The sequence below is a fragment of the Aspergillus tanneri genome (genome assembly GCF_003426965.1).
Source record: "Aspergillus tanneri strain NIH1004 chromosome Unknown AapTan_2_pilon_pilon_pilon, whole genome shotgun sequence".
NCBI lineage: Eukaryota > Fungi > Ascomycota > Eurotiomycetes > Eurotiales > Aspergillaceae > Aspergillus > Aspergillus tanneri.
In genome coordinates this window covers 818,625-845,235 of record NW_022984629.1, presented here as the reverse complement: position 1 = coordinate 845,235, position 26,611 = coordinate 818,625, and the positions used below count along the sequence as shown (strand labels likewise).

At 48.2% G+C, this 26,611-nt stretch overlaps 10 protein-coding genes across 10 annotated transcripts; 6 read left to right on the top strand and 4 right to left on the bottom strand.

Moving 5' to 3' along the window:
• Positions 1-374: 374 nt before the first annotated feature.
• ATNIH1004_000249 (uncharacterized protein) lies at positions 375-2,763 on the top strand (the record flags this gene model as incomplete). The annotated part of the gene is made up of 3 exons (XM_033564971.1): positions 375-748; positions 815-1,926; positions 1,985-2,763. The coding sequence occupies 3 exons, from the start codon at positions 375-377 to the stop codon at positions 2,761-2,763; spliced, it is 2,265 nt and encodes a 754-aa protein (XP_033430728.1).
• Positions 2,764-3,023: 260 nt separating this feature from the next.
• ATNIH1004_000248 (glutathione S-transferase family protein) lies at positions 3,024-3,760 on the bottom strand (the record flags this gene model as incomplete). Its single annotated transcript, XM_033564970.1, has 2 exons — positions 3,024-3,632; positions 3,707-3,760. The coding sequence occupies 2 exons, from the start codon at positions 3,758-3,760 to the stop codon at positions 3,024-3,026; spliced, it is 663 nt and encodes a 220-aa protein (XP_033430727.1).
• A 789-nt stretch (positions 3,761-4,549) lies between these two features.
• On the bottom strand, positions 4,550-5,324 carry ATNIH1004_000247 (uncharacterized protein; the record flags this gene model as incomplete). Its single annotated transcript, XM_033564969.1, has 2 exons — positions 4,550-5,190; positions 5,249-5,324. 2 exons carry the CDS (start codon positions 5,322-5,324, stop codon positions 4,550-4,552), a joined length of 717 nt encoding a protein of 238 aa, XP_033430726.1.
• Positions 5,325-5,435: 111 nt separating this feature from the next.
• Positions 5,436-5,945, bottom strand: ATNIH1004_000246 (DUF2786 domain-containing protein; the record flags this gene model as incomplete). Its single annotated transcript, XM_033564968.1, has 1 exon — positions 5,436-5,945. The coding sequence occupies one exon, from the start codon at positions 5,943-5,945 to the stop codon at positions 5,436-5,438; it is 510 nt and encodes a 169-aa protein (XP_033430725.1).
• A 2,280-nt stretch (positions 5,946-8,225) lies between these two features.
• ATNIH1004_000245 (uncharacterized protein) lies at positions 8,226-10,071 on the top strand (the record flags this gene model as incomplete). The annotated part of the gene is made up of 2 exons (XM_033564967.1): positions 8,226-8,431; positions 8,490-10,071. 2 exons carry the CDS (start codon positions 8,226-8,228, stop codon positions 10,069-10,071), a joined length of 1,788 nt encoding a protein of 595 aa, XP_033430724.1.
• A 284-nt stretch (positions 10,072-10,355) lies between these two features.
• Positions 10,356-15,909, bottom strand: ATNIH1004_000244 (bifunctional urea carboxylase/allophanate hydrolase; the record flags this gene model as incomplete). The annotated part of the gene is made up of 2 exons (XM_033564966.1): positions 10,356-10,481; positions 10,531-15,909. The coding sequence occupies 2 exons, from the start codon at positions 15,907-15,909 to the stop codon at positions 10,356-10,358; spliced, it is 5,505 nt and encodes a 1,834-aa protein (XP_033430723.1).
• Positions 15,910-17,806: 1,897 nt separating this feature from the next.
• On the top strand, positions 17,807-19,135 carry ATNIH1004_000243 (uncharacterized protein; the record flags this gene model as incomplete). Its single annotated transcript, XM_033564965.1, has 2 exons — positions 17,807-18,891; positions 18,952-19,135. The coding sequence occupies 2 exons, from the start codon at positions 17,807-17,809 to the stop codon at positions 19,133-19,135; spliced, it is 1,269 nt and encodes a 422-aa protein (XP_033430722.1).
• Positions 19,136-20,146: 1,011 nt separating this feature from the next.
• On the top strand, positions 20,147-21,825 carry ATNIH1004_000242 (MFS transporter; the record flags this gene model as incomplete). Its single annotated transcript, XM_033564964.1, has 5 exons — positions 20,147-20,313; positions 20,362-20,734; positions 20,792-20,804; positions 20,866-20,936; positions 20,989-21,825. 5 exons carry the CDS (start codon positions 20,147-20,149, stop codon positions 21,823-21,825), a joined length of 1,461 nt encoding a protein of 486 aa, XP_033430721.1.
• Positions 21,826-22,452: 627 nt separating this feature from the next.
• On the top strand, positions 22,453-22,920 carry ATNIH1004_000241 (uncharacterized protein; the record flags this gene model as incomplete). Its single annotated transcript, XM_033564963.1, has 1 exon — positions 22,453-22,920. The coding sequence occupies one exon, from the start codon at positions 22,453-22,455 to the stop codon at positions 22,918-22,920; it is 468 nt and encodes a 155-aa protein (XP_033430720.1).
• Positions 22,921-23,492: 572 nt separating this feature from the next.
• On the top strand, positions 23,493-24,414 carry ATNIH1004_000240 (uncharacterized protein; the record flags this gene model as incomplete). The annotated part of the gene is made up of 3 exons (XM_033564962.1): positions 23,493-23,669; positions 23,719-24,319; positions 24,377-24,414. 3 exons carry the CDS (start codon positions 23,493-23,495, stop codon positions 24,412-24,414), a joined length of 816 nt encoding a protein of 271 aa, XP_033430719.1.
• Positions 24,415-26,611: the final 2,197 nt, after the last annotated feature.

Sequence of the window (26,611 nt, the reverse complement as noted above, 5' to 3'; positions counted from 1 at the left end):
TCCACCCAAATCTACGATCAATGGATTCCATCACATGGAGGAAGAATAAACTCGGCTCATCTTCCCCGCACCCATTGCAGGTCGGCTCCACGTTTCCTAGTCTTTGAGAGAGCCCCCGCAGTTCCTTTCGCAACCACTACTCTTCTGGGTCTAAGGGGAAAGACCGCTGCGGCTCCAGTGAGCTTCCGTTGAATTGGCAGGTGCTCTCCACTTCTTCTGTATATCCCCCAGACCCGGTTTCTTCTCCTTGTTCTTTCTCCTTGTGATATCTCCCACCTCTCTTCCGCCTCTTCATCCCTTTCCTTTAGCTTCATCTTTTACCCTTATTGGCATTGCGAGAATTTTACCTCCCCCCCACCAAACAGCTAAACTCAATGGCTGACCGGGCGAGTGAAGCGTACACGCCACTGGACGTGGCTATTCCTCCCGTTCCCTCCAAGGAAATCTTCTCGGACCTACAATGGACTACCCTTTTGTCCATCGCCGACACGATAATACCTGCCGTCCGCAGTCCCGCAGCGCCTGCCTCGTCGTCCACTAAAGTCATTCCTCAATCCCAGCTTAACGCTGCCATCTCGGCACTGGCAACCACCATCCATGACCCCGATGCAGTTGCGCTTGCGACGCGGTATCTGGAAGAGTACCCGTCCGCCAATCCCGCTTTCCGGGAGGGAATCCAGCGCTTATTTGGTAGCTACGTGCACGAAGAAGGGAGGAATGGAATGAGCTTTATTTTGAATGCACTGAAGTATGTGTTTGCTCCACCGTTAATGCAAGGGGGGTGACGTGTGGGCTAATGCAATCGATCTTTAAGTTCCAAGGCAGGGGCACTAATCCTAACTGGCTCAGTGACCCCGTTTCAAGATCAGCCATTTGAATTCCGTGAAAAGGTCCTACGGGATTGGGAAACCTCTAGGTTAAAGCCACTGCGTGCCACCTATCGGGCTCTGACGGGCATGGTCAAACGGGCATGGACTACGTTCAGCCCGACCTTGTGCCCGGTTCTTGGCTTTCCCCGGGTTCCAGTGCACGGGAAGCCTGCAGATAACTTCAAGTATGAATTTTTGCAGATTCCACCCGGTGCTCAACCCGAGATAATTGAGACGGACGTTGTCGTAGTGGGAAGCGGCTGTGGTGGTAGCGTCGCGGCCAAGAATCTGGCTGAAGCGGGTCATAAAGTCTTGGTCGTAGAGAAGTCTTACCACCACTCGACGAGGCATTTTCCCATGGCTTTTAACGAGGGATTTGTTAGCATGTTCGAGGCTGCCGCTGCCGTGGGGACTGATGATGGCTCTATGGGCATCTTTGCGGGCTCGGTGTGGGGAGGCGGTGGTACTGTGAACTGGTCCGCAAGCCTGCAAACCCAAGGCTACGTTCGTCAAGAATGGGCGAACCTTGGCCTTCCTTTCTTCACCTCATTGGAGTTCCAGAAGAGCCTGGATCGTGTCTGTGAGCGAATGGGCGTCAGCTCGGAACACACCCAGCACAATACGTCAAATCGTGTTCTCCTTGAAGGAGCGCGGAAACTAGGATACGCTGCGAGCCCTGTGCCTCAAAACACGGGAGGTGCTACACATTACTGTGGACACTGTACGTTGGGATGTCGCTCGGCAGAAAAGAAGGGTCCAACGGAGACCTTCCTGGTCGATGCGGCCAATGCAGGAGCCACGTTTGTGGAAGGATTCCGCGTGGACAAAGTCCTCTACACGGAGACGAAAGGTGGAAGAGTCGCCTCCGGGGTGGAAGGAATATGGACTTCCCGGGATGCACACCTAGGTCTCTCCGGTGTCGGTGCAACCAAGCGCAAGGTAATCATTAAAGCCAAGAAGGTGGTCGTCTCCTGTGGAAGTCTCCAAAGCCCTCTTCTCCTGTTGCGCAGTGGGATCAAGAACCCCCAAGTGGGCCGAAATCTCCGTCTTCATCCAGGTAAGTCTTGGTTATCGCAATCAGCTTTGCGCGGTCGGCTGACATGAAAGTTATGCAGTCGTCATAGGGGGTGCTGTCTTTGACGAGGAGATTCGGCCGTGGGAAGGAGGTGCTTTGACAGCCGTAGTCAATGAATTTGAAGATCAGGACGGCCACGGCCATGGTGTCAAAATTGAATGTCTAACGATGATTCCACCCGCATTCCTCCCTGCTTTCCCCTGGAGGGATGGGTTGGATTACAAGCTGTGGGCAGCTAAGCTACCGCGTATGACCGGCTTCATCACGCTCACCAAGGACAAGGGTAGCGGTCGAGTGTACCCTGATCCTGTCGATGGGCGATGCCGCGTCGACTATACCGTTTCTGCCGTTGACCGCAAGCACATAATTGAATCTCTAGTGGCCAGCGTGAAGATTGCCTATATTTCAGGGGCGAAGGAATTCCATACTTCGTGCCGCGAGATGCCACCCTTTATTCGGCCCGCAGAGGCAGCCGATCCAGAAGCAGCGGAGGGCACGAATAATGCCGCCCTTCAGGCATGGATCGCGGAATTGCGTCGCAAGACACTCGATCCGGAGCGGACACTGTTTGCGAGCGCTCACCAGATGGGCAGTTGTCGCATGGGACCATCATCCCGTTCCAGCGTCGTGGATCCCAATTGCCAGGTCTGGGGCACGCGTGGATTGTACGTCGTGGACGCGTCTGTGTTCCCCAGTGCCAGTGGTGTGAATCCCATGGTGACCAACATGGCGATTGCGGATTGGGCGAGTCAGAATATTGCCAAGTCTATGGACATGAGGGCTTCGAGAAGCGACGAGAGCCTGATGGCACGGCTTTGAGATAGCTGACAAGGATGACGATGGATATGACGGTGCAGATTACCCTTGTTGTGGTGTTTATATTGTAAATGTGTCTGTATACCCTAGTTTGTTGTAGGAGCGGTCCTCGTATTCTTACAACTGCGAATTCGTCTATTGTTCCCAGCGTGTTTGTGAAGTCTGTTTGTAGTGGATATTCTCGCTTCAGACGATGATATATATTTACTTTTTTCATGACTCGTATACCTCCTTTTCTTCTCTTACTTTGTTCCTTTCGACTCTTAAGAAGGAGGAGCCTCACGCTTCTCGATGTACTTCTTCTCGCCAAAAGCCTGCTTGACTCCTTCACTCTCGATCACTCGCTCATACCAGGAGATAACAGTGGGATACTTGGCGCGCATTTCCGCATCGATCGACATCGAAACGCCCCAGACCAGCGCCGCGGCCAATGTGATATCAGCGAGACTCAGCTCGTCGGTCGCCACCCACGTACGATCAGCCAGATGTTTCTCTAGATACGCCAGAGCCCTCTCCAGACGAGCCAACGACGCCGTCTCAATCGCCTCATTGTACGGGTGCAGCTTGACGCGCCATAAAGCTAACTTCATCACTGGTTCCAGAACCTCACCGTCCGCGAACGCAATCCACTGTCGGATTTGCGCACGCTTCGTCGTTGTGGATCCTAGCAATTGACCGGCCAAAGGTCCACTCTCCGCCACGTACTGCGTGATCGCATCCGACTCGACCAGCTTCACGCCATCGGGGGTCTCGAAGGCGGGTACCTTGCCCAGTGGGAACTTCGCCAGGAACTCCGGGCTGCGGTTCGTTTGGCCCATTGCGAAATCGGCCATGGCGAGTTCTAGACCGTTGAGGTTGGCGGAGGCTTGGATCTGTTGAGGTTAGAATATTCCTTGTTTTGAGCTGGGATGGGATCGGCTATTCCGAGATGGATCAAGTGACGGACCTTCATGACCCGTGGGTTGTTGGGATAGCTGTAGATGGTGCCGAAGGGGGCCATTTTGATTTCTTGTCTTTTGTCGTGGGAATAGGATTGGATGAGATGAGATGATGGTTAGAGTCGAAGAAGTGAGGGTGAGGGGGTTATGAAGATGAGTTCGAGGTATTCTCTCTCCCGATCGATCGATCTGATTAAATACCTGGCACAGGAGTCCTGTGTCACTCGCCAAGAGGCACCGAGGTTTCTTTCCGCCCTGTAGGATCGGGTTATTAAGGATACGACTGTGTGATTACAAATGCGGTTGATCCACTGCGGGGAGGTGGAAAGGGAAAGGGAAGGAGATCGGCGACATTCTATATGTACTGTAAAATCTTGTAGTCGTCCATGTTTGAATGCCAGTAACTTCTGCCGAGGTGTCTCGAGTAAATCTAATTTGGACCTAGTCATGATAGTTATCCGATGGAAAATGATCTGCTCCAGTAAGCTATGGTCTATGGTCTATCCTGGCCTGGTCAGATTCATCATGTCTGGGTCTGATGTCGCAAAGGAAGGATTTAGGGCTGATCTCTATAGTTGTATTATTATTTAAATTTGAGACTCTGCAAGTCGTAGGGATTTTCAGAACTCTATCGTGGGTATGGAAAGCCCCGTGATGGTGTCAAACCAAGTGGACACATTCGGAAGAATTTCGGAGTATACTAATCCATGGATAGGTGAGTGATATAAAATAAATACCTTGAACTTTAGGCTGCTGTTGTTATTGCTGCGAGATCGATATTCATGTTCTGATTTAAGATTGCATCTTAATTAATAAACTAGAATAAAATGAAAGGATCAATAACCCTCTGGCTACACCATTATCCATCGTAGACATACTTCCATGGGGTCGGGTCTCCAGTCTTTCCAAAGGCTATCAAACAGTTGTGACTCCAAACGTCTCTGTCGGAAATCAATATTCTCACTATCTTTCCATCCCTGTTGATATGCATAATAGTCTCGTGCAGCCACTCGATGTGTCATTCTGTGACGCAACTTGATATTGTTTTCCTTGAGGAAATCGTCGGCACCTTGCTCAGATGTGGCACGGAACAGAACCAACCAGCTGCGTCTCTGATTCCCAAGGAGAACTTTGCATGTTCTCGCTCTTGATAAATGTCGAGGTTTTTGGCGATCTTGTTGACGGTTGCGTTGGCATTGACGTTCATGGTTCATTGGAGGTAGGAATGTGGTGTTATTTATATCGCCTGTGAGATCGATCACGCTCTCGTCAGTCTCGTTGAAATCGGATTTTGCTGGTACCTGAGTCGATATCCATGGGCTCTGGAGGTTGCCGTAGTTGATATCCATGGGTTCCAGGGAGTTAAGGAAGTCTCCACGATTACTATCTCCATCACTGGAGTCATCGTTCCCGGCCTCTCCGTCAATCGAAGGTAGGTTAGAGAGTCTCTCCAGCTCACGATGGCGCTCAAATGGCCTCTTCACGTTCCCGACTAGCGATCATATCCAGCTCCTTCCGTCTTACGTCTTCGACCTCTCTCCTTTTCTCACGGACAGCCATGGCGACAAGTCGATCCGCAACCCCAATTTGATAACTGAACGTGGCAGTGCCACCCTTGTAAGACATGTCCAGTCCAGACTCGACATGTCAAACCCAACCGCCGCTGCGACGGTGTTTTCAGCGATGCCAAAAAAGGTCCATGATATGGCGTATAGCCGACTGACGGAGAAATATTTGCTATCGAAGAAGGTACACATCACCCTCGGTATTTTTCGGACAAAGGTCTCGTTCACGGCACGCTTGAATCAGTCCTTCGTATTTGTAATAAATACCACGCTTCTTCCTCCATACTGCGCTTTGCTTCCGATATCTCAGATCCGCATGGGCGACGTTATATTGGCTCATTAGCTTCTGGGCCACGAAAAAGGCGATCTTGGCTTCTGACTCCGTCGTCGTCTCATGGCCGGTTTTGTTCTGATAGCCCTCGATTCTGTCCAGAATATCTTTATCAACAATATCGAACTTGGACTTATCTTGAGCTAGTTCTTCCACTGTTGCCTTCTGGATGTTGTTTCTTTGATGATCCGAAAAGGTGAAGTATTGTATAGACTTATCACCTATCTTCTCGAGCATCCCCTGTTTTTGACAATGGCAATCGACAAGAACGATATTCAGGTTCCAATTAATGCCAACATCGACTACATTGATAATAACGTCCGCTGGTGGGTCGGTGCGGAGGGAGGACATATGTCCCGAGGTGTGCCACTGCCTTTGATCCGGTTTTGTGGCCACACCACTGGTAGGGCTAGTGTACCTACAGCTATATCCATTCTCCCTTGCTGAAATTATCATGCCCAGTTATATTCACTGACTCTGGGTGGTATGGCAAGAACTGAACCAGATAAGTGGTTCGAAAAATGCGGTCAGGGGAGTGCCAAAACGGCCCTGCGACCATTTTATAGAGCCGAACAAGGCATTATTTAGATGCCAGAGGATACCCGCGACTTTCAAAAATTAGGCTATACTTACTCTGAACTACAGCCGTGGCAGTCCCAGTATCCATTCAATGGCGGGTTTAATGCAGATGCGGACAGGACTTGGCTTTTGCCCTAAGTATGGGGTTTCTCTTTTAGAGGGGCTCTTCATGTTAGAGGGGGTGAGAACGGGATAGGGAAGCCTCTGCCTGAGGGCACGAGAGAGATTGACGGAGGCGTTGCTGGGAATGACTTTGCTCTTAACATTCGCTACTCTAAGTTTCGCGTTCATGTTATATCCTTATGCCTGGCTAACGGGGGCAGATTTGCTTTTGGGGGGCACCCCTTCAATATCAAGATTTTCCTTAAACCAGCAGATGGTAGTGGGCGCCACTTTACGCCTGAAGAACATGTGACCAATATCTACAACTTTTGTAGCCCGGGAGTGGTTAACGACATCGAATTTGCACCAATTGCGCCTTTCCCAGAGGCAAGATGTGCAGGTAACTGTATATCTCCCCGTCGCTTCAATTTTATTCCAGATGGTTGAGGGTGAGAGGCTGAGGTCGCTCAGTAAGAAAGACATTGAGGATGTAATGAAGGGGCTATATTGGCGAGTTACTAAGGGTAGTTAATCTAACATCTCTATGTGAATGACCTTCTTGGGACTTAAAAACTAGGTCAAACATCTAGGCGGGCCAACTAATACCAGAGGAACAATGGGGAAGACTGGACCTTCAAATTCTTGCATCGATGAGTGAAATGAACTACACAAGGATCCTAGCAGCCCCTCGAAGCTGGATAAAGAGCCTGAGGTACTTCCGAGTCTTGGAGTGTTACCTACGTCAGAAGGACCAGAAACACCGTATGATCCTGCAGTCCAGAAGTTCTGCAGGAGCCAGTGCGAGGAGACTCTGCTAGGCCTCCTTGTATGTTCCCCATATATCATAATAAAAGCTTCGCTTACGCCTCTTGTATACGCCTCGGGCTACCAATGAAGCTCGTCACCGAAATTTCATCTGGCGGCTCCATCATTCTGGACTCTTCCTTCTTGGATTTAAGCAAACCTGGCTCCCGGAATCTAATCGTATTCTACTTATACATTTTGACGGGAGTACCGGAACACTCCAAATCGATAATTGATGTTCTTGTGAGCGTCAACATTATTCGCAGGATTTGTAGAATCTAGATCCAGAGCAAACAGGCCAACAGTGGCTGGCAGTCCATGAAGATGCTCAATTTCTCAGACTGGTTCCAAGCATCATCGATCCTTCAACTTAGCGTCTACATCCATGACAGTACCTATGAGCTTTTCCTGAATGGTAATCATATAGGGGTGCCGCAAGGATATGGAAATAAGAACGTTGCACATGTTCAATATGAGGTATCGAAAGAGCCATTTGCACTTTTGCCGGAGTTGAGAATCACAACGCACACGACATAGTGTGTTAGATGTGATTTCTCAAAGTCAGGAAGCCAAGCTCTTAAAGATTGACTATTTTATGAAAAGAAAATAGGGAGCATGACGGTGCATGTGTAAGATAAGATATTACTGCACGAAGAATGTTTGGCATCTACAGTAATTAAAGATCTGAAGCTTAAGTACTGTGAATATTAGTTCAGGACACAAGTCAGTCGCGCGTGGGTGGACCTGGCGCAAATAGCCTAACTGGCTCTATTTTTGTTTTAAACCTGTTCCGGCCACAACTATCTACAAAGTAGCAAATCTAACTTTGATGATCTGCCCCTATTTAGTTTCAAAACCGGTTTGATATTTAGTTATATTCTATACTATTCCAATAAACTAAAATAAAATTACCCAGTTGAACATAATTTATAATGTACAACACTACTATTACTACAAGTTGTGCTGAAGCAATGTCTTGACTTGCTTGGTAACACGTGATGGCAGCAAAACATCAACTTCTTCTCTATCGTTCCCACCACTTCCATTCTTTTCTCATTCACATCTTCTCGTCCTCCATCTCCTCGCACTCCTATCCTACTCGGACTTGTGCCCATGCTCGATATACTTGAATAATTTAACGGCAATATGCCGAATGTCAAAGTAACCGAAAGTTCTAATCGGCCCTGTGATCAGTGCCGTCAGCGCAAATCCCGGTGTGTCCGCGAAGTCGGCACAACCAAATGTGTTCTATGCAATTTCCAAAACCGTGATTGCACATTTCTCCATGGCCCACGGCCGCGCAAACGCAAGAATAGCCAGCCATCCCCAACACTAAGAAATGTGGAATCAGAGTACGCACCTTTACCACTCCAGCGGTGCGTAGTGATATCTAGGCTAATATACCGTCAGATCGCTCTCCCCGTCATCTTCAATGACTTCTCCAGCACGATCAATGCAGGAGACGACAGCCCCGTCCCTTTTGGATGGGTCCTTGGGTCTGGAATTGCACCTGCATTCGGAATACATTGGGCCCACAAGTTATCACGAACCATCTTTGCTCGACCTGAGGCCGTCAGCACTGCATCCGCTCGGAAAACACGAGTGCCGTCCACGACGGGTTGATGAATCCACCGCCTTTATTACCTACCCGGATGAGGATTCGGCTTCCGAAATTCAGCGTATGTCCGATCTAGATAAGATCGAAGCAACCATCCAACCACTAGGCTCAATCCTAGTGAAACTGTATTTCCATATTGTACATCCTACCTTTCCGATCCTTCATAAGGAAGTTTTCCTCGAGAAATATGCTAGGTCCTATCATGAATTCTCGCCGCCACTTCTGGCCGGCGTGTACTTGTTGGCATTGGACTGGCAACTGTTCGATCGAGCTTTGGTGACAGCATCCAGAATACCCGATGCGGCTACGCTTGAGAGTCTAGCTATGCGAGCGATGGAGGATGACCTAAAGAGACCGAAGCTGTCAACTCTACAAGCCGGCCTGCTGCTCTTGCAGCGCGTTCGACGTACACATAACACCCTACTGGCGCAACTAGTGGCCCTGGGCCAAACGTTGGGCATTCACGTCGATTGCAGCGACTGGGCTATTCCGGAATGGGAGAAGGGGTTGCGACGGCGTTTGGCATGGGCCCTGTACATGCAGGACAAGTGGGGCATGCTTGTCCATGGCAGACCGTCCCTTATTCCTGACTGGGTATCTTCAAATAGTGAGAGTATCTGCAATCATGATTGGGATGTTCGTCCGTGTACCTTGGAAGACTTTCCAGAGGCAGTCGTCAATGAAGATGACAGATCCCATGGCAGTGTCGATGCGGAGACAGGCCGTGCATCATTTCTAAAATCTATCGAGCTTGCTAAGATTTTCAGCCAGATACATTCTACACTGTGCTCTGTAGGAGTCACCAAGAAAGGGGGCAAGTTGGACCGCATAGGTGCAGCGGGGGCGATGGCACTTGCGACCCCTCTTGCGCAAAGACTCCAACAGTGGTATACGGTGTTACCAGACGGCCTCAAATTAGAGACTACGGCCCATGTGCGGAGATTGTCTGCTACCGGGGCTTTACATATTTCGTACATGGCAGCAGAGTTGACCATCCATCGTGCTCTGCTGCGGGCTCTTAAACCGGACACTCCACCCAGTCTCCGCTCCACCATACGCACTGCTGCTCGTGCGCGTCTTTTGTCCGCCATGAGCCTTATTGAGGCTCTTCAACCTGAACATACGCAGTCATTCTGGGGGTTTGCTGCGTCGGCACAAATGGCAATGATAGGATCTTTCGCTGGCCTACTTTGGGCCACCAGTGCCGAAGTTGACGAGGCCATCGAGTACGTGAATCAGCTAGAAAGACTACGTTGGGCTTTACAAGTACGCGGATCAGCTGTTCCGTGTGTACGTGAGGCCTTGCGCCTACTTGACGAAGAGGTTGGTGACATTGCAGCAGTCAAAGCTGCTACATACCAAGATTTGGCATGAAGTTTGCAATCCTAGAACACTGCTACTTATCTCACAGTTCAGTAAACATAGCTTGAGGAGAATGGTATGCACAAAAACTGATGCATATTAGTATCGGCTTGTCTTTTGCGCTTGGTTTCAACCTTGCTGCCATCATCAACTCCAATGAAGAACTTCTGCTTATGGCGAGATATTTACCAGCCAGCTCAGTCGGATGCTTATTAAAGTCTAACTACTCGCGGTGCTTTTATACGACACCAATACTAGAGCTTTATTCTCTATAAATGATTATATTATCGTACTATCTACTCTATTATGGCAATATCATCAGTTGGTCTAATGATTTCTCCCTGTTGAACCAGCAACCGTGTACACCTCCCGCTGACTGGTGAACAAATCTTTACTTCCATCTTGTTGGATTCAATCCAGATCTGAAAACCGTCAGTAGTGCTATATAGGTGGGAGGTTAAAGGAGCTCACCAGGGCATCGCCTTCTTGAACGTCATCACCTTCCTGGACAGCACATCGAAAACATCTCCCGGGCAGTTGTGCCTTAACGCACTGTCCAAGGACCGCTTCAGTATTTTCTCGAGGCTCGGATGGCATCAACGAGACTGCATCGCAAGGATTTAGCAGCTCTTCCAAGAAGCTCGCTTGTTGCAAGACATTTTTCCGACGCTCACAAACAGCGTTGATGTCTGAGCTGTTGCTATTCAGCCATTGCTCATATTCATCAACATCCAACTCAGTTGGGATGACTTTAATGAGGTCATGGTATGTCCGTTTCTCTATACAGGAGTTGAGCTCAATCTCCGAAACCGGATAGAATGTGATTTGGTCCAGAAGCGAGAACAGCCACGGTTTCCCTTGTGTCCCTTGCTCTCCAAATCCTGACGTCTTGAACTCATTCCATATCGGGAGAGTACGGCCAACTAGTTGGTACCCGCCGGGAGAATCTGTTGCATAGATGCAGAGATATTGACCTGCAATTCCTACTGCACCACGCGGCGTAAAAGATCTCGAGGGGTTGTATTTTGTCCCAAAAAGCCTGTGTCGTGGATCAAGAGGAATTGCACATGGGGAGCCGAGATACACATCTCCCAGTCCGAGAACCAGAAAGGTACCTGAATAAAGAGGTTCTGATACCTGATCTGGGGTGTCAAGCCCGTTCAGCTCTTGCAGGAAATCGATGTTGCTTGGAAGATAGGGAGCGGATGATCGTATTGTTGATGCATATCGAGAGATGGCTTTGCGGCTCAACTCGTCGTCAAAAACGAGAGGCAAATGGATAGTACGCGAGGGCAGACGAGATGGAATATGTCCTAAGGATTTCTCATGGGAAACCAGCGCGTCTAGAAGATGGGGCAGTGAAGTCCCTGATTCGAAGCGAATATGTAGGCTTCGCACTCCAGGTGTGAGCTCCTGCACCCCAGGAATAGGAGTATCGATGTGTCTGTTGATGAAGCTCAAGATATGAAAGGTCTGGCGCATATTAAATCCATCCTCGTCGCCAAAGTCCAGAATCAGTGCGCGATCACCTGCCTGGCGACACAATATGCGACGACCAGCCTCCCGAATATCTTTAACAACTGGACTCGGCACGCTTTTGGCATTCCCACCTGCCCGGCGATTATCTGGCAGTGGTTCCAGATTCTGGATGGACTGCTCCAAGTCCATTGTTAAGTTTTGCGCTTCTTCAACAGAGATAAGACTGAACTGAAGATAGTCTCCCGGCCTCATCTGTCCTAATTTCCACATCTCGGCTTCGACAACGACGGCAAAAACAACAAAACCCCCAAGGCTTGGTCCATCGGCAGTCAATATCACGGCCTCGTCACCCGTAAAACTGACGCTACCAATAGAATATGGACTGTCGTGGATATTGGATGGATGCAGTCCAGCTTCTCCACCTGTTGAACGAGCCCATTCGGGCTTAGGGCCGTTGAGTCGGATTCCCATTCGATTACTATTATAATGAACTGTCCATTCGCTTGTCAGCAAATCCAACAACCCAGATTGGGTGAAGTAGTCCGGACTGCTATGTGGGCCTGGAGTAACAGCTACTTTCCACTTTCGTGTCTCCCGGGCTGGTAGTGGTGGAGCTGGAGCCTCACGAGAGAAGAGGGCTTCATCGTCACAAACATTTGCAACCAAAGGGAGAAGATCTCCAGCTCGAAGGTTGCGGCCATTGTGTCCTCCCACATGGCCACATGCGAAGGTCGCCCGACTCCCCATGACCAATGGAACCTGAATACCGCCCCGAACTGCAAGATAGGCTCTAGCCCCGTTTGTGGCTGTTCCGATTTCTAGCCGCTGTCCGGGGTGGAGAAGAATTGCTCGACGGCTTTCGGCCTGCATTCCATCGATGTATAGTGGCATATCGGCGCCTACTAGAGCGACGATGCTCGCACAATGAAATATCAGGTTTGGGCCTTGAATAGAGCACTCTATCGCTGCAGCGGTCGCATCATTTCCAACCAAACGATTAGCCAGCCGGAAAGAATAGCTGTCCATTGGCCCAGATGGAGGTATCCCAACATGCCAGAGACCATCACGACCCGGAAAATCCTGCACGGATGTCAGAGATCCAGGTTCAATAACCTCAACAGCAGCTGATTCATAGATAAACCAGTCTAACGACCTGGTAGAGAAGCTACCCGACTGAAAAATTTCGGAGGAAATGATTTGCTGGAGGTACGCAATATTTGTCTCCACTCCAGTGATGGCTGTCTTCGATAGTGCGTCTGCTAACTTTTTAATGGCTGACGGGCGATCCGCAGCATGGACAATGACTTTTGCAATAAGTGGATCATATGAGCTAGAGAGTTGGATTCCAGTTTCTACCCAGGTATCAACACGGACATCGGAGGGGAATTTAACGTCCAGGAGCGTGCCCGGAGAGGGCCGAAAATCTTGAAGGGGGCTTTCGGCGTAGATTCGAACCTCAATAGCAGCGCCGGTGACGGACAAGTCACTGGCTGTCTTCTCGAACAACGCCTCACAATCACCCATCGCAATAGACACCATGCACTTAACAAGATCCAGTCCTGTAACGGCTTCTGTGACGGGGTGCTCTACTTGTAGACGGGTGTTCATTTCCAGAAAGTAGAACTTCTGCGTGTCAACATCAAAGATAAACTCCACTGTGCCAACATTGCGATACTCAACTGTGGATGCCAATGATGCAGCCGCTCGACGCATCTCCGATCGGGTCTCCAGTGACACAAAAGCGGCTGGACTTTCTTCTACAACCTTCTGATTTCGCCGCTGGAGTGAACAGTCGCGTTCCCCGGCACAGAGCACACGGCCGGCACCGTCGCCGAGAACCTGCACCTCAATGTGCCGTGCATTTTTGATGAAATGCTCGATGAAAACACCTTCCTCGCCGAAGTTGGCTTGACCGAGCTGCCGGACACCATCAAATGCCTCCCGTAATGCGTCGGCATTGTCACACCGATGGAGGCCGATCCCACCGCCGCCGGCCGTGCTCTTTACCATCACTGGATATCCGATACGATCCGCTTCTTCGAGAGCTGTATCTAGACTAGACACCAGATCTTCACTACCAGGTACCACTGGCACTCCGGCGGCAATCGCGATTTCTCGAGCTCGATGCTTTAGCCCTAATGCACGCATCTGCTCGGGCGTTGGCCCGATCCAAACAAGCCCGGCGGCCTCCACCGCCGCCGCAAAGTCGGCATTTTCTGCAAGGAAGCCGTATCCTGGAATCACGGCGTGCGCCTCGGCCCGGCTGGCCAGCTGCATTATCTGATCGCCATTCAGATAGGTCTCCGCCACAGTATGCCCCTCTAGTGGTAGGGCAATATCCGCCGCTGTCACATGCGGTGAGCATGAGTCGGCTGTGGCGTAGATGGCCACCGAGACAAGGTCCATCTTTCTCAGGGTTCGAATAATGCGCATGGCAATTTCTCCACGGTTAGCCACAAGCACTCTGGTGATTGGCTGGGTTCCAACGCTACTCGGCGGCGAAGACAAGGTTGGGGATGAACATGAAGTTGAGGATGTTTGGTCGCTGATATAGGCGCGCCAGCCGCCAAATTCGCTGATATTCTTTGCATTCTCCAGGCCTGCTGGCTCGCAAAGAAATCCGTGGACCCAGCAACCATCCTCGAGCTCTATCGACCCGATTCCTAATGGTGCTCTGACTGTTTCCAGAAAACTTCCCATTTCCGACCGTGGCATGTCCCAGACCTCTACCTCTATGCGTTGCCCCCCTTCTGTGACACGTTTCAGCCCCGGCTTTAATGGGGGAAATGTCGTTTGCAGCGCATATAGTTGGTAAGTTGGCGCGGTGGTCGTCACGCTGGTCAGGGTTGCCCCTCTCTTGACCAGGTCACCGTTCAAAGGGAAGCCGGAGAGATGTGCGCCTACGACCGCCAAGGGCATGGTGTCTCTGACCCCTGAAAGAGATCGGTGTTCGGATTCTTGATGTTGTATGTCAGTTGCACCCAGCCGGCGTGTCGTACCAGAGAGCCATCGATGGCCGAGTTCCAGTAGGCGCGGCTCCTCCCACGGTCCTGCGATCATGGTTATGCCAAATGGCAAGCCGTCGTCCCGCCAGCCAGCTGGTATGGCAAGAGCTGTCCAGTCCATGAAGTTGACAAAGTTGGTATAGACTCCCAAACGACTATTCTCCACGATCGGGTCTTTTGCCACTTCCTGTATCGTGGGAAATGTAGGGGAAGTGGGCACCAAAAGTGCGTCGTAACGCCCGAATGCTTTCTCGATTTCTCGGCGTAGCGCCTGTCGACGGTATTCATATTTGAAACCGTCAGACGCTGTGAAATTGTCGGCTTGGAGAATGATCTTTCTGACAACGGGGTCCATCGCCTCGGCCGGTGATGCACGGATGAACTCTTCGATGGCGGCATATCGTTCCGCAACCCATGGGCCTTCGTATAATAAGCTGGCCATGTTGAACAGCAACGTGAAATCAACTTCCTCGCATGTCCACCCCAGCCGTCCGGCTCTTTCCAATGCTTTTTGGTATGCCGCGGCATGCTCAGTGCCACCAAACCACTGAGGGCTAGCACAGATAGCGAGTACCGGTTCTGTGGGCAGTTCCCGGAGGGACTTACATGCGAGGGCCTCGTCTCGTGTCCGCGAGTATGAATCTGCACTATCGTATCCAGCAGATAGGTCAAGAAGCAATTCGGTATCATCCACTGTCAACGCAAAGATGGACACACAGTCCAGGGATCGACAAGCTGGGACCACGCCATGCGTACTCAGCATACCTCTAGTTGGTTTCAATCCAATCACATTATTCAATCCTGCTGGAACCCGACCAGAGCCCGCCGTATCAGTTCCCAGCGCAAACGGCACAATTCCCTTGCTCACCACCACAGCACTGCCTGAGCTACTACCACCGCTGACTCGAAGGGGGTCAAAGGCATTGCTGACCGCCCCGTATGGCGATCGAGTTCCCACAAGCCCGGTCGCAAACTGATCCAAATTCGTCTTCCCGATCAAAATAGCCCCCTGGGCCTTAAGCCGTGCAACAACAGTCGCATCTGACTTTGCTGGCTCGGTAGAAAACGACGGACAAGCCGCAGTGGTTCGGAATTCTACAGCATCGATGTTATCCTTCGCGGCGAAAGGGACGCCAAAAAGCGGAAGATCTTCTCCCTGGGCTCGGAGAGCCGACACCTGATCCCATTGTTCACAGATCTGGGCCGGATCTGCTAGTGATATCCACGCCTTAGATGTTTCGTTGTCTCGTTGTGCCGTTTCAAGAAGAGCTAGCAGTCGATCCGGCCCTGCTGCTCTCTCCTGGATTCTTCGCCATTCTGCTATTGTAAGGGGTGATTCACCCGGGATAATTCCTTGCTGTACCATTGAAAAGACGAGAATATAATATGGCCAATAGTATGAATAACGGAATAGAGTTGATATATATCTAGGTAATAAATAGTATGAGATTACTCGAGCTCCCAGGACAGAACGAACAGAGTAGAGTACAGTAGATATGACAATATTTCAACAGTCCTTTCTATATATACAGTATATGGCAATCCATGCTGGGAATGTAGCAGTCAGACTTGACTTGGGGATGTCATTCTCATTGGAAATTGATTAGAGCTCGTATCTTATCACCGGCCACATCCCCTCGCATCGCCGCCGTCGCCTGGCCATCGGCCCGTCCTTTTTCGCCCGCCGACGGGCTATCGATAGATTCCGTACACTAATCTACTCCTATAACTAGTTAACTAAATATTCCTTATTATTAATGAGTTCAGTGTCCGAGAAACAGGATTTAGAAAATAGTATTCATACTTATTACGGTTGTTTAACTGAAGAATTGGATGGAATAACCGACGTAAAAAAAATCTATATTTATCAGTATTCTTGAATACTTGCTTGTGTATTAATGGACAATCTATGTATATACTTCCTAAATATCTATACAAATAAACTATGTACTTTATCATACTTGTATAGCTATATGACATATTTATGAATTATCGCAAAGAAGTGTATTCTACCAGATTAGTAGGATACAATCGTGGAATTTAATAAAATCTACGTAGGATATGAGTTATCGTTTCGTACTGGCGAATTATTTGAAAGTTGCAGCGAAAATATCCAAGTGCTTAAATCAAGGATAAGGCATCTATTCTGAGATTAGTAGGAGATATATTAAGCTAAGTATCAAATACGCTAGAGCTGGTCGCTTATATCTCACTGTTATGTACTGCAATCGAGTAAATATCTTTTCTTACTCCGGCCTCGGGGGCCGGGGGGGCTCGAACAGCAGTGGGGTAATTAGACCGTTCACATGTGCTATGAGACGGCCATTTCGCGCCCGACAAACTAACGTTTTCAACGGCCGAGTGGCGAACTTATCTCATATTTTTCAATGATTTCTTCAACCACCTATTAATAAATTCAACAATCTAGAAGTAGAAACACATAACTGCTTATTAATTTAACTTCTAGTAACTAGTATATAAAAAATACCCCAGCCACTATAGTGTGGTGAAGTATGCTAAATAGAACTGTTTCTGCCCTAAAGACTGCCGCTCTTACAGCCTCCCACTCTTGTTTAAGAAACTCCGAGTTTTACCGAATATTTACAACACAAAGTTCATATTTTCCAGAACTGTATGATTTCTTGCCTTCTTCTTAGTCTGCTAGCGCTTCTAGATTTGAAAAACATGTGAAAAATGTGCCGCTCGGCCGTTGGATACGTTAGGATTTTCCACGTTGATGTAAGCTCAACCATACCTGTTTGATCCGATAGCAGCATTTTTCTTCGACGGATATTATAGCTGTCTGATTTTGGCTTTGCATACATTTTTGGCATTGAACCCGGTTGATCTTGAATGTTCTGGTTCGGCGACAGCCCTAATAAGCGGACCGTAGATCTACCGTTCAATACACATGTTGTTAACACGGGTTACCATGGAACGCAGTGGATCTGGATGACTAGTCGGCCGGCCGACGTAGTAAAGCCAATGCTGAAGACTCTCGGTCATCGGCCATCGGCATTCTCTACGATGGCCGAACTATATCGTTTGAAGAAACCCCCCCCAAAAAAAACTGATTTCTGGAAAGAACTACTGGGTCTGTATGAGCCAATCCATCAATCAGGTTCGGTCTCTAGAAGTGTGCCCAACATGGCATTGTCCCAAAGTGAGATCCACCAGGCAAGTTATAAGGTCCGTGTTCCTATATTTTCTAGTCAAGACTCAAAAACTTCAACTCATCCTTACCAGTTCTCATACTGCACATCATGCATATGGTACCCGAAGTCGACAATTCGAGGACGTATCCAGAGGGCGGCCTCAATGCGAACCTTGTGGTCCTAGGCAGCTTCAGCGCTATCACCGGCGGCTTAGGATTGATGAACAGTATTGGCATATATCAGGCCTGGATTTCAACACACCAACTTGCCTCACTAAGTGAAGGGCAAATAGGATGGATTTTTGGAATATATAATTTCCTGGTATTCTTCTGCGGAATCCAAATTGGACCCGTTTTCGACGCCAAAGGACCCCGTTTGCTGATGTGGATAGGATCCGCTCTGATCGTCCTCGCATTTATCCTTATGGGATTCTGTCGCGAGTATTGGCATTTCATCGTGGTAATAGGGATCATCGGAGGCATGGGAACGTCCTTCATTTTTATAGTCCCCGTGGCAAGCATTGGCCATTTCTTCTTCCATCGACGAGGAACTGCCACAGGTTTGGCCATGTGCGGAGGCAGCGTCGGCGGAGTTATATTTCCCTTAATACTGGAGAATCTATCACCTCGCCTGGGATTCGCCTGGGCCACTCGAATCGTCGGTCTAATCACCTTGGTCCTGCTGGTCATTGGATGTCTACTTGTCAAAACTCGGCTTCCTCCTAAACCAGCTCCATCGGCCAGAGTCCTTCTTCCGAATCTAACCATCCTCAAGGACCCCCTCTTGGCCTTGACTACATTAGGCGTGTTCTTCATCGAATGGGGATTTTTCATCCCCCTCGAGTACATTGCATCTTACTCCCTGGCAAACGGAATCTCTCGCAGGATGGCTTATCTGATGGTCGTATTTCTCAATGCTGGCTCCTTCCCCGGTCGCTGGCTTCCAGGCATTATCGCTGACAAACTCGGTCGTTTCAACACCTTGATCTTCACTAATATCGTCTGCTTGGTTGCGATACTAGGCGTGTGGATGCCAGCGAACGGGAATCTTATCGCGGTTGTGATCTTCTCGGTGGTATTCGGTTTTGGCAGTGGAAGTAACTTAAGTCTGGTTCCAGTGTGTGTGGGCGAATTGTGTCCCACGGAGGAGTATGGGAGGTTTTATACCACGGTGTATACAATCGTGAGTCTAGGGTAAGTTCGTTCGTTTCTCCGTTCGAATACATGCTGTGAGATAAAGCTAACCGTAAGTAGAGCATTAACAGGCGTTCCTATTGCGGGAGAAATCATCAACAACAGTCAAGGAAAGTACTGGGGATTGATTGCATTTGCAGGTGGTGCCTATGCAGCAGGTTTGGCATGTTTTGTCGCGGTGAAGTTCTTGCAACAGCGGAAGACTAAAAAAAGCGACAGTGAAAGCTCAGGATATGGACTGTGATAGAGATAGAAGTAATGTGTAAAGTAGTAGACAAAAAGTGGAAATTCTACGAAAAAACTCATCAAGTGATATCCTCCTTCCACTTTGGGAACTTGTGTGTCCCTTGGCTACATCTCTATCCATAGCAGGACTAATGCCAAAGCGCGAAACTTTGTCATCCAAGCTAGCAAGCAAACCCATGGCAAAATAGCCAGATAGAGCTCGCAGACAGTGAGCAGGATGCCGTCGGAATGGAGACAAGCAGTAAGGATAAATGCAAGGGGCAGGAGAGGTGGAGCCTGAGATTCCGCGACCACGTAAGAAAAGGCAAGATCTGCTTTTGCTACCGCATTAGTTCTGCGAGGCTTGATTGCTCAAATAGAATTAGTATTCCGCTCTATTGGTCTGGTCAATTCTAAGTAGGGATCTAGTTAGGCAAGTCGTTGATTGATCCTGATACTACGCCATTGTAGGGTTCAAGGCGCAATCGTATGAGCAATGATGGCATGTGCCGTTCTTATACTCTGTGGCTATTCTCTGTTATTTTTCTATTCTCTGAGCATGGTCCAAGTCGGTAACAGATCTCTGTGATCTGTCAATGCAAGGTTCTTGTTATTGAAACTCCGAGGTCTTACCCCTGAAGAATATGACATAGACACTCCTCTAGACCATTCCAAAAATTCTAACTAGCTAATGTCAATCATGTAGACTTATTATCTGTCAAAGTTTGTGCCTTGGAATAGATGTTGTAGTAATATGGATGGCGGTTAATCAAGGGGTGCATGAGGGATGCATACCGTATGTTGGGACACGACGATCAAGTTAACGCAAATAGGTAGAGCCATCCCTTTCTTTCTTTCTTTGGCTGGCTCGAGAGCTCATTGACTACGTAATATGGATAACATATCTGGTATAATTAGGAAAAAGCAATGGCCGTCCTGGCTCGCTGGAAGGGATTCGCAGGCGTATCTTAACTAAGGGACAATATTTACCGACCGTGGTTGGACCACTGCTGGCGGATTCTAATCCAGAATGGACGAAGAAAAGCAGATAAATTCTTCCGCAGAAGTCGGAAGCCACGATGATGTGAAGGTCGCTGTGGGCTGGAAAGGCGATGATGATCCGTGCCATCCTCATAACTGGTCGAAGTTTCGCAAGTGGTTCATCATCAGCCTCACGTCTCTGGCATGCTTTAATAGGTATGAAAGAAACCATATCAAACTACAACCCGTGCTAAATGTGTCCAGCGCGATTGTATCTACCATATTTGCTCCTGGTGTCCCGGATGTTCTCAATGAGTTTAACTCATCCGACGACGCTCTGGCATCTTTCATGGTGACGGTCTATCTTATAGGCTCGGTGATAGGACCGCTAATCTTGCCCCCTATCAGTGAATGCTATGGCCGATTATTGATTACCCATATATCCAATATTGGATTCTTCTTTTCATCGATCCTTTGCGCCTCTGCAGTCAACATGCCCATGCTTATTGTTGCACGGTTCCTCATGGGCATTGCTGCATCAATCCCTAGTACTGTTGGAGGCGGCATTATTGCTGATTTGATGGTTGTTGAGGAGCGCGGTACCGCCTTGACTATCTGGACGATTGGGAACTCGCTTGTAGGTCAAATCACTCTCGACAGAATATCATAGGAACTGGTGTTGACATCTGCCTAGAGTCAAGTTCTTGGTACGGAGAATTATCATTCCGTGGCTTATTTTTAGATCCACAGGCTCATGAAGTCATGCAGGGCCTATTTTCGGAGGATACATAATTTATGGAGCCGGATGGCGCTGGACAGTATGGGTCATAGTGATTATCGTATGCGACTCATCGGCCTCAATGACTATCGTAACAGAGCTAACGCAATCAGGGTGGTGTGGTTATGGTCTTTGCCCTTCTTTTCCAAAGAGAGTCACATGGGCCTACACTTCTTCGACGCGAGGCAATGCGACTTCAGACACTCACGGGTGTTCCGCACCGAGCAAGAACCGACGACGGCCAACCCGCGAACAAGAGAATTAAACGAGCCATTACGCGACCACTCCGAATGTTGATTCAGGCTCCAATAATCAGCATCGCGTCGTGCTACAACTCCGTTTCTTACACTTACATGTACATCTGCATCACGAGCTTCACGCAGGTGTTTGAATCCACGTATGGGTTCAACGCCAGTAACGCAGGACTGGCATATGTCGGACTTGGGCTTGGATCCTGTCTTGCGCAGTTAACAGTGGCGTCTCTCTCAGATCGATATATTCAGCTTCGCAAAAGTCTGAACAAGTCCGTTAAGCCTGAGAACAGACTCTTCACTCTTGTCGCGGGAGTTATGGTTCTCCCGATCGGATTGTTTTGGTACGGCTGGACCGCTTACTACCAGGTTCATTGGATCGCGCCCATTGTTGGCACCAGCTTCGTGGGATTCGGCATCATGTGCGTCCAGCTCAGCGTGCAGCTATATCTGGTGGATGGTTTCAGCTATTACGCGGCCAGTGCAGTGGCCGCCAATCTCGCCGTCAAGTGTACACTTGCCACGGTGGTCCCGCTGGCCGGAAAACCGCTCTATAATCACCTAGGCCTCGGTTGGGGGAATAGTCTTTTGGGGTTTATTGCCGCTGGTTTGATCCCAGCTTCCTTTTTGCTCATGCGCTACGGGGATGGAATTCGGGTACGTGGAAAGTTTGCGGGCGATTTAGGAGATGATTCTTGATGGAATTGCGAGGCTACGTTGGTGAAACTGACATTTGAGTCACCATCCAGATAAAAACTGTGAAGTACTAGATTTCTTTAGCTATACATAATCAATTAACAGGTAGCTTGCTATCATACCTTTATGTTTTAATATTATAGACATAGGAATCAAACCTTCCAGTAAAAGAATACACGGTAGGTTTTTGCTAATTTGGCCAGCTCAATGGACAAAGCATGACCATACATCCAACAATGGAATGCTAAACCGCTTGAAAGAACTCGACTTTCTCTCTTTTTGTAGCCCGATATAAAGAAGTAGTCATAGAGGAAAGGAGGAAAGGATTGTGGATGTGCTCATCCTACCAATTCATGTGCCCCTCTAACTAATCCCCATGGAGACAAGTGTGTGGGGGGGGGGGCTCCGTCGGTCTCTGCGTCGGGCCGAAAGTGCCCACTTAGTGCCGAGTGACCAGCCTCTCATGTTCTAGTCAAGAATCAGCTGATGTCTAATTGGATGTGTGATTATCATGCGACGGACTGCGTCATACGTCGTAGTCTTTTCGAGCGTCTCTACGGCAGAGCCTATACTTGCTCTTCATTTCGATTTCAGACATACGCATGCATATTACAGAGCAGAAACATCAATATGTCTCGTTTCTTCCCTCACACCGAATATGCCGAGGACCAGCCTCTCGCCCGCACTATCCTATTCACACACGTGCTGAATCGTGGATTCCAGGCCGGCACAGCCATCGGTCTACTTAGTTGCGCATCTCAAATTCTGCTTAAAGGCCAACCGATCACAGTCTTGGCCCTCGTTCGCTCAGCAGGAGTGGGCGCTGCCGTTGGCACGGGTTTAGGGGGAATCGCAACGATGATGCGAATGCGGGGACGGGAAGAGATCGAATGGAAAGATCGCAGCTGGGCATTATTGGAGAATAAAGGACAGGTGAAGGTGGATAACTGGAGTCAGCCGGGGATGGTCTTAGGGGCAGCGGCGGTCGCGTTGCGAAAGGCAAAGGCAATGGGGAATGGGGGTTGGCGGGGCATACTGGGAGGCGCTGGGATTGGGTCGTTGATAGGGACGGTGGGAAGTATGGTTTTGGGGGGATAAAGAGACGCCTTTATTGCAGATTTTTTTAGTGATGTATGTGTACTGCAGGGAGATCTTCAATTCTTGTTTGTTTTCATGTATTATTATTTAACCATGGTGGCGTCTACACAGGGAGTAGCTTGTGTTATTGTATGTGACTAATTTTTTGTGACATATTGTATACTAAGACCAATCTATGCCTAGTTCTTTATGCAGGGGGGTAACTATATGGACACGCATATATCAGTCGAAGTATTTTATTCTCATTGATTAACTCCTTTACTACTCATAGACAAGGCATTGCTTGTCTGGTTAGAAGCAAAGGTCCGAATCACAAAAATCCATGCTTTAGGGAAGAAAATACAGCCAATTGGTAAATATTTACAGCTTGTGTCAAACAATGGCAATCCAAGAAGTACTAAGCCTCTAGATGATGAAGAAAGAGTGATAATAAAGTCTGTGTGATTACAATGATGAGCTACATGTCTTTAATCCTGGCTTCCAAAATACTAAATATAATGTATCAGATATAAGTATTTAATCCCCATAGTCCCTGAGGTTCACTTGAATACTATGCACAAACTCATTGTACAATGTGCAGAGGACGCAAGCACATCGAGGAGAAAACGCTTCACCCAGAGTTTCCACCACAGCGCTTGGGACCTAAGATAGCTTCAGACACAGCAAAAATCCTCGACGAAGCTAAAATACCGAACTTCGTATGGGAATGGATAGAACTAGCCCCTATTGGGCTTCCGAGAGCACATGTGGTGAGTGAATCCGGCTCAATATAGAGTCTGTCAAACTAACCAGAAGCAGGAAATCCAATTTATCATCCCGGATATTTTTCTAGTAAAAGCCGCTACGGCTCTTACAGCTGCGAAGCTCAAGATATGTAAGGCCGGTCCTGAATGCCGCCAGATTAATGATATCCCAACATCGGAACCGGACATGCATTTCCACCATCACCCGCATCCGCATGAAGTGATATCATTGATGAAGCAATCGTCCATGGCTTGGAAACTAGATATCACGCTAGAGTCTCCGGCTAAAAATGACCCTGATTTTATGTTGAGCAATGATCCTCGGTTTTCCGGTCATTCAATGCTGTTCAGTCCTATTCCTTCTGGGATGTATCCGTTCAAGATGTTGACGCCAGCGCGGTTGACAGAGTGCTATTTGTTGCTACTTTGTCGAGACGTTGATATCAAAACCGCTGTTATGCTGAAGAACTACTTAGGACATCTTTTATACATCAAAAAGCATGTGCAAGGACCTAAGTGGTTTACAGAGGAGGATATTCACCCTCGCTTTCGACCTTTATGGAGGGAGCTTGATCAGGAGACTCTTTCAACAATTTATGACCAAGTCCGGAAGCTTCGCGTTGAAATTGGAGAGAATGGATTTAAACCATCATCAGGTAAGTTACTGATCCTGAATCGATCCAAATGTGAGCGGAAAATTGATTCGGGCTTAGGTCAAGAAATAAAATATTTGGACCGATTATTGAGTTAGTTATGCTTATTTTATCACTTACTTTTATCTCTAACGCGTATTATGTTGTGTCCGCGTTTCCTACTTCTCTAGTCATTGTCTTGATAAATGTTTTGTACTTTCACCTAGAACATGCACGAATGTTTCATTTTTATGACAGGGTGAATATGTGATACTTTTCAATGATAATTGTAGATGAATGCTATTGTGTTGAGCACATATAAACCCATCCAACCAAAGGGTAAAAAAGGTAGTTAACTAAACACTGAGTCCTTTAAGAATATTGTAGAATAATCCTCCACTTTTTTTGTATCAGACAACAGTGCTAACTCGATTAAAGAACGATTACACACATTAGTAGTGGTGAAGAGTATTGATATCTGTCGCCCCAGTAAGCGTGGTCTACATTTATCTAGATTGCCAGATATATTCCTATTCTTGCTGTAGACATCTCCAGTGTTTTGAAAGCTTCTCTGTTTGACAACTAGGGCATGCTAACCATGTGATTCCCGGGAGAGGCATGTAGCATAAACGCCACCACACGCACTTCAATGACCTCATTGTTTTGCTCCACAACCAACTACCCTTGACAAAGCTTATTCTCCAGCCAAACACAATAAAAACCTGCATCTGCGGTAGTACAAAACAGAAGTGACCCCCTAAAAGAAAGAAATGAACAAACAGAAAGACCCAACCCCAACCCAGAAATTACAATTCATGGACCTACCCACAGAACTCCACATTCTCATCGTCGACTTTCTCTTCTTCCCCGAAACCATCTACCTGAAGATAACCTGCAATTACTTCTACGAGCTTATTCCCGGACTCACACACCGCGGGCTCCTAGAAGCCGAACAGACCGACTTTGCCTCAATTAAAAACATCTACACTTGTCGGTACTGTTTGCGACTGCGCCCGGCGGACGAGTTCGCAGATCGCATGCTTCATCGTCGACGAGGCCGGTACGGTCGCGACGCGTGGAAGCGGTTCTGTGTTGATTGTGGATTGAAGCCGCGTCAGGGGAGTCCGAGATATGGGCCTGGAGCGCAGATCGTCATGAGGGGGATCCTGTTTGTGATTTGTACCAACTGTGGGGAGTTTCGTCCGGGAATGAAGGATTCGCCTGGCATTTCTGGTTCTTCGGAGTGTAGGGCTTGTATGCTTGAAAGGGAAGAGTGGAAAAGATTGGCGGAGATGGATTCTAGCGGCCATCAACATGATCGGTCACAGCTAGATTGAGCTCTGTATTTAATTTCCAGGGCTTCAGTCTCTGTTACGATCCAAGGGAAGTGGTATCGCGTTGCTGTGAGACACTGCGCTGACTGTTACAGGCCCGTATCAATTTTCAGTGACGCGAGCGAAGTACAATCCATAGCTACCGTCGGATTGGAAAATATAAGAAAAGGTATTTTGGTCAATAGAGAGTCAGCACAAGGCTGCTCAGCTTATTTTCTATGATATCCGGCCTTGCAGATATTCTGTCGGCTTATTCTGCAGGAATTGGCCTGTTTCCGGTGTCAGCTTGGGCAATAATTTCATATTTTCGACGTCGTCGATAGAGGCACCATTATGACGGAGAGACATTTTCATTCTTCAAACATCAAGCCCAATCGAGTTGGGATATTTCGACTTCAAACTATCCACAAGCTCCAGTTGATACAAACAGATACAAATTTAGGACTGTCTGCTAGACAACAAAGCAGTTTACATACCTTCGACCGACTACTGTTTAATCATTCCACTCAATTTTTTACTCCCAGTCATTTTGAACAGACTTTGCAAGCTTGTCATTGCTTTTTGCGGAGTTGAAACTCATGAAAGCTGTTCTGCCGCATCATTGTACTTGCTGCTTAGCCTTAGACCTATCCAGCGTCGAAAGTTGTAAGACAGTTGCTATTGTCCCTCAGCCTTCCAAATCCAATGCATTAGACTTAGGGTGCTCCACAGTAAGCGCGATAGGACCCAGTGACTTGGCGATCTCTTCAGCAGATCCTGTTCCCCTGTAGAAGACCCAGCCCTTTTCAATCATATTGCTTCTTCTACTAGAAGTCGATTCGGGTGATAGGTACTAATTATATTGATGTATTCACAGTTTTAAGTGATTAAGGGAAGTTTTGTTCTTTTAATGGCATGTTTTCACGAAAGACGTTGGCTGTTGATCGGGATTTCACCGATCGCAAGACCCCAGTTTAGCTGAAGGTACTATTATAAACATTAA